The sequence below is a fragment of the Prorops nasuta genome, unplaced genomic scaffold, assembly GCF_024137725.1.
Source record: "Prorops nasuta isolate Cenicafe-Biocafe unplaced genomic scaffold, Cenicafe_Pnas_1.2 PNAS00009, whole genome shotgun sequence".
In the NCBI taxonomy this organism is placed as follows: Eukaryota; Metazoa; Arthropoda; class Insecta; order Hymenoptera; family Bethylidae; genus Prorops; species Prorops nasuta.
Genome location: NW_027116806.1, coordinates 1,519,342 through 1,526,540, shown reverse-complemented (window position 1 = coordinate 1,526,540; position 7,199 = coordinate 1,519,342). Strand labels below are relative to the sequence as shown.

At 30.0% G+C, this 7,199-nt stretch overlaps 1 protein-coding gene across 1 annotated transcript; it reads right to left on the bottom strand.

Annotated features, from left to right (window-relative positions):
- Positions 1 to 4,670: 4,670 nt before the first annotated feature.
- LOC136776487 (uncharacterized) lies at positions 4,671 to 6,121 on the bottom strand. Its single transcript, XM_066732031.1, has 4 exons — positions 6,015 to 6,121; positions 5,409 to 5,761; positions 4,923 to 5,350; positions 4,671 to 4,832 (listed from the first exon to the last, which is right to left on the bottom strand). The coding sequence occupies exons 1-4, from the start codon at positions 6,119 to 6,121 to the stop codon at positions 4,671 to 4,673; spliced, it is 1,050 nt and encodes a 349-aa protein (XP_066588128.1).
- Between the last annotated feature and the right edge of the window lie 1,078 nt (positions 6,122 to 7,199).

Genomic DNA, 7,199 nt, shown 5'->3' with positions numbered 1-7,199 from the left:
TATGGATGGCAGTTTCTCCTATTACTAGGAAGAAGTATGCGTAAAGTGTCTTGGATGTTAAAATGATTGAAAATCCCTTTAAGCTGCTTATTCTCATCAAAAAACTGAGTATACCTTTGAATTTAAACATCGTCTGTGAATATAATCACTCTTTTCCTAAAAATTATTTTTGTTGACAAATCACTCAATTTTCATTGATTTTTCAGTTTGTAAGAATATCAATGATTAATGTCATTCATAATTCACAAAGCTGTTGAACTGGTTTTATTAAATGTAGCAATTCAAGGCAGTGACCTAAGGGACTTGCAAAAGTAATACGTAATAAGATTTCGAGATGAGACTTAAGAACCCTTTGCAATTTATTGCTGCTTTGGGGGCATCAATCAATATTTCGTCATTATAAACTAATTTTATGATAGAATTAATTACTTTTTTTTCCAGATTAATAAAAAAAAAATCTCGGTAAGGCTGTACGTGCTATATGTAAAAGAAAATGAAGGGGTATCCATTTATAAATTTATTAACGTGTTTCCATGTATAAGTCCTATAATATATATGTAAACATTAATAAAGCATATAAATTTTTAGAAATTGTTAAATCCATTTCTTTATATAATTTGATTAATACTTTTCTCCAAGTATAAATATTAGACTCAATGAATGTAGAAAAGCTAAGAGCCACTCCGATATTGATTTTATAATAAAATATTTGTTTTTCAGAAATCTCAATTTATGATTATAGTCACAAGTATAAGAGGTTTCGGATATCCTGCACAAAAGTCTCTTTGTGTGTATCTAACTTAATTTCACATTATTATTATTTTACCGCATTCAAAACCTTATGGGACTCGTAATGCTAGTATAACAGCTATATTTTGGTAGTTATATTCCGTATTTGTCAGTACCAGGTATTATCATAGCAAATATCCTAAATGAACTCTTTTTAAATTAAATTATCGTAGTCATTTAGCATACATTAACTGTTTCATCATCCAATACTGCTGCCGTTGTTTGACGATACACAAGATTCCATGTAAAACAATTTATATTTCTCCTTGTCCTCTTAAAAATGCTATGCTGGTAGTTCACTTTTTAATGAGCAACACATAAACATTCTCCAGTAGCAAGATTGGTCGAGATGACGTCATTATGACCAGAAATCCAGTCATTTTTACGTCATTTGAGCAAATTTTGCTACCGGGGTTATTACCTAAAAAACATGAAATATTTAATAAAGAAGACATAAAGAATGTAAAAAAATTCATGGATCTATATTAATATTTAAAACATTCCCAAAACGTGAGCTGTACCTTAGCTACCAGTAGTGACGAAATATTGATTGATGCCCCCAAAGCAGCAGTAAATTGCGAAGGGTCCTTAAGTCACATCTCAAAATATTATTACGCATTACTTTTGCAAGTCCCATAGGTCACTGCCTTGAATTGCTACATTTAATAGAACCAGCTCAACAGCTTCGTGAATTATGAATTACATTAATCATTGATATTCTTACAATCTGAAAAATCAATGAAAATTGAGTGATTTATCAAGAAAAATAATTTTTAGGAATAGAGTGGTTATATTCACAGACGATGTTGAAATCCAAAGGTATACTAAGTTTTTTGATCAGAATATGCAGCTTAAAGGGATTCTCAATCGTTTTTACATCCCAGACACTTTACGCATACTTCTTCCTAGTAATAGGAGAAACTGCCATCCATATTTTGCGTATAATGGGTCATGGACACTTTTTGGAGCACAAACCATCAAATGACTTCATTTTGTAATTTCAAGCCGCAAGGGCTAAACGGTTTCTGTGTTTCCTATGTCAAAGAAACTAATTTCACATTAAGCCAAAAACAAAAGGACATTTTGAATTGCAGCAATTTGATAAAGGTGGTTTGTTGGATCAACATCACAAACCATAACAGCCGTATCTCTTAAAACTGCTGCTAGTTTGAAGTCACCTGAAGAGAATTTAATGTACCAATATCATCATTGAGTTCACTTGTATTCAATGACGTGCCTACCATTCTTTTTGCAGTTATGAATTATCTGCAAAATAGCATAATCCAATATTACTTGAATCATAAAAAATTTCAAGGCTACAGAAAACATTTTATAAAAACACTTACTGACTCTCTTTTCATCAATTTTTTGAAGATTACCTGAGTCTAAATAATGTTATATGTACATTGATGTTTCTGCATCTTTACAGATCAGCAGAGCGGAGGATACACTCAACTGGTGGTAACTTAATACATGAGGGTAAATACATCTATGGTATATCCATCGCAATCCTTAAATCTGATGACTTGTCATCCCAGCCATTATGTGTTTGCTAACAAGTACCTAATCTGCTTGCCAATAAAATTTTCTTTGCATGTACTCTTGAAATTGTTTCTGCGCACCATCCAAATTTAACCAAAGTATCTGTAACAAATAATATTATCACAAAGCATCGCGTTTCAATGCATTTTATACATGAAAATTAATTTTTACTTATCTGAAACAGATTTGAACATAACCATCCAGCTGACCTGCCAAAATTTGTGTTTACATAAACATTGCTTTTACTACTTAGGGCCTGAGCAGATAAAAAGACGTAGGGATGTACGTCAAAAATTTGACGTCACATAGAAAGTGAAGTTAGCTACAATTTATTACGTAGAAGTACGGAAGGCAGAGAAAAGCCTCAAGTCGTTATAACGTAAGAGAGATTAAAGTTGAAAAGTAATATTTGGATGGCAGTGGGGATACTGGGGATAGAAAATAGTATCAAATATCATTAGTGGCCTGTATATGAATTCTATGGCTTTTGAGATTTACAGAAATAAAATAATTTGCTAGTGAGTTCATTATGCATTATTGCTATTTATTATTAATAAGTATTGTATATTGACCATGTCTAATAAAAGAATTTATATCAGTTTTTGTTTTTGTTACAGGTTAAATAAGGCATGTGTGATTGGGTATTATAAATAATTATAGTGCATTTGTAATTATATATATTTTCTGCTCAGAGTGTTCATTCATTGCTAAATTATAGCCCTAAAGCTCTATCTGAATATTTAAAAATTACTGGGCATTTTAATATTATCAGCAGCTTTGTAATTACAGTTATCACTTAGCAAAACAATTCGTTCGGTGAGAGACTTATTTTATTTGATACATTATAAATCGGGATATTATACTATATTTCAGGTATAGAAATTTTTATATAAAATCTTGTATTTGATTTAACATAGTTTTAATGATAATAAAGGTGTGTGTATTAATTATTTTAAAGATATTTAACATGTCAGATCACCAAATGTATGCAAAAATGCATGAGGAGAAGGAAGTAGAAGATGAATATGAAATTTTTATAAATGAAAAAAAAGGAGATGAACTACTAATAGAGCTCTATAGAGAGAGACCATTCTTGTATGACAAAAGTAATCAAAATTATAAGGACATAGCTATGAGAAGTAATGCGTGGGAAGAAATTTCTAAGATTATGTTAGAAGTAACCGAAGGTAACATTTTTTAATTCCAATCACATGATGTATTACGTTATTTAATAATATGTATTAAGAATACTATTCTAATGACATCTGAATAACTTTTCCAGATGGTATATATACAGCACAATACTGTCAGAAGAGATGCGCTTCTCTTAGGGACCAGTATACAAAAGTTAAAAGAAAAAATGTACTTCAACCAAGCGGAAGCGGCGCAGCTAAACCTGTGAAGTTTGCATATTATTCAAATTTAATGTTCTTGGATGATGTAATAAAACGGAGAGGGTAAAATTATTATATTTTTTCTTTAATGATGTTTATAATTATACTAAAATTTGAACATTATTTTTAGAACGTATACGAATTGTAATAAAGCAGTACACATTGAAAAATTGCCAATTTCGAACAAATCTATTTGCGATTTGGGAGACAAGGAAAACGTTGCTCCTTTAAAAAAAAAAACTAAAATTAACGAAACAAAGGAGCTAGAATCAACCATAATGCAAATGAGTAGAAGCATATCTGATTATTTAGAAAATAGAAAGACGGAGACTTCATGTGACGATTCTTTCATTACATATTTGATAGCAGAATACAAATCACTACCTGAAAGTGAAAAACCTTTAAGAAGGTTCAAATTAATGGAAGCTTTAAATGCACCTTTAAACAAGTAAGATTTTGATTGAATTAAAAGAAGTTCGTAATGAAAGCTTATATTTCAAAACTGTTTATGTTTGTTTTCTCAGTATTATTATGTTTCTATCATTTTATTTATTGATATACTTGTATTATTCAAATTAATGGAAATTTTAAATACCTTTAAAAAAAGAAGATTATTATATTAAATATAAGGAGTTTTGTAACGAAATTTTATAATTCTAAACCATTTATGTTTGTTTTCTCAGTATTAGTATGTTTTTATAATTTTATTTAAAGATATATACTTGTTGTGATGTATATTTAAAGATATAATAAACGCTGTTTATTAAACACAATATATTTAGCTATTTCAATAAAATACAGAAAAATCGTTAATTTAATACTATCATGGGTCGGAAACTTTTTCATTGGTCTTTTATTCTTGAAAACCTCTAATTATAATGTATGTAAATTGTAGATATAGAATTATCATTGATTCACATTGATTCTAATGAAATTAAACATATCTTATTCATCTCTATATTTCCCACATTGAATGTAATCATTCTGCCATGGAACTTGTCCAGCTGGAGATACAAAGTAATTGCTCAATATTTCCCTTTGATTTTCGCCACATAAAGATTCATTTTGCAAGTTATTAGATGTGGGAATATCAGTCGACAAAAAGTCCTAGAAGACAAAACGCAATTATATTACTTAATGTATTGATATGGTACGTACTTTGTACGGGTAAACTTTAAAATATTTAAAATTTATTACTGTATTATCAGATGTATCAATGACTTCTGTATTGTAACTTGTAAATTCACTTGTATCTTCATCTCTTAAAATGAAATTATGCAAACATACACAGGCAAACACAAGAATATCAACTGTTTCTGGTAACATGCTTAAAGTGGTGTGGAAAATCCTCCATTTATTTGCAAATATCCCAAAAGTACTTTCAACTATTCTCCTAGCTCTGGATAATCGATAATCAAAAATACGTTTTTTATACGATAAGTTTGTTGAAGAATAGGGTTTCAAAACTCGTTTTGATAATCTAAATGCATCATCGCTTATAAAATAGCAATATGTTTCCAAGTTACTATTAGGCAACTTTATCTTATTTTGTGGCAAATTTAAATCATCATTACTTAAATTTATGCCAATATTGCATTCGTTAAATATACCTCCATCACTATTTCCTGCAAAAATAAATTTGTTCGTTATAGTAATCGAAGAAAATTATTAAATCAAAATTACCTCCATATGCTCCAACATCAACTAATACGAAACGATATTCATGATCTGCTATTGCCATTAAGACAATGCTGTAATACTTTTTGTAATTAAAATAAAGACTACCAGAATTAGGTGGGCAACGTATTCGTATATGCTTGCCATCTATCGCACCTACACAATTTGGTAAATTCCATTTACTCCAGTAGCCTTTTGCAATTTTTTTCCAATCATCTTCTTTCAATGATGGTAGGTAACGGGGCTGCAAAACTTTTATCAATATAGAGCAGACTTCTTTCACCACGCTTCTTACAGTAGACTCTCCTACTCTAAATGACAATCCAATTGTTAAAGGTGTATCTCCTGTAGCAAGATACCTATAAAATTGATGTAATAGCAAAATATACTTTTGTAATGCTAAAATGATACAGCGATTGTGTGTAAGATCATTTAAATGAAGTTGAATTAATATTTCTTTTTGTATCATTGTAGGACTATATAATCGCTATGCATTTAATTATTTGTCAATTTCAGTCAATTATGGGGATATTTTATATACATTAAACTATAATGCTATAAGGTATCTCAGCACTATTAGTGAAAGTTTAATTAATGTCCTACGTTATTTACCGCAATGCTATTATGAGTCTTAACTCCGGATGTAAAGCTCGTGGACTTTTCTTTCTTAGATAGGGTATTGCCATTTCGACTAATTCTTTGAACTGTCTGAGAATCATTCTGGTATATCTAAAAAACTTATCACCATCTTCCTTCAACTCTTGGAAAAGATTATTGTAGTCACCATATAGATTTCGTAGTTTATTAATCGGGCTAACCAACCAGCGCCTTTTTAACCACCGTTTTTGTCTTTTTTTTCTAATTAGTAGTAAACATAATACTAACCATGCATTCGTTAACATTATTAGCTCATTATTATCTTGTATTTTTATATTTCTGCATATATTTATAGACATTCTGGAAATTTAACAATTATAGTATATGTAACTTTAATTTACTGAAATAAATTAAACTTGAACAAATATTGATACTATTACACTACTGAATTATAAACATATAGCTACCTAACAAAATACTCTGCTAAGTGATAACTGTAATTACAAAGCTGCTGATAATATTAAAATGCCCAGTAATTTTTAAATATTCAGATAGAGCTTTAGGGCTATAATTTAGCAATGAATGAACACTCTGAGCAGAAAATATATATAATTACAAATGCACTATAATTATTTATAATACCCAATCACACATGCCTTATTTAACCTGTAACAAAAACAAAAACTGATATAAATTCTTTTATTAGACATGGTCAATATACAATACTTATTAATAATAAATAGCAATAATGCATAATGAACTCACTAGCAAATTATTTTATTTCTGTAAATCTCAAAAGCCATAGAATCCATATATAGGCCACTAATGATATTTGATACTATTTTCTATCCCCAGTATCCCCACTGCCATCCAAATATTACTTTTCAACTTTAATCTCTCTTACGTTATAACGACTTGAGGCTTTTCTCTGCCTTCCGTACTTCTACGTAATAAATTGTAGCTAACTTCACTTTCTATGTGACGTCAAATTTTTGACGTACATCCCTACGTCTTTTTATCTGCTCAGGCCCTTAATCGTACAAGTCAGCCGTAGTCAGCAAGCAGAACTTGCAGCGTAGCTACTTCGCAGAGCTGCCAACTCAAATTGACCTTTTTCAGGTTTATTTTTCTTTTGTTGGGAATGCTGCTTTCCACTTTACAACGGGCAGTTTACAACGGCCCTGTGCTGTAGTGGGATTC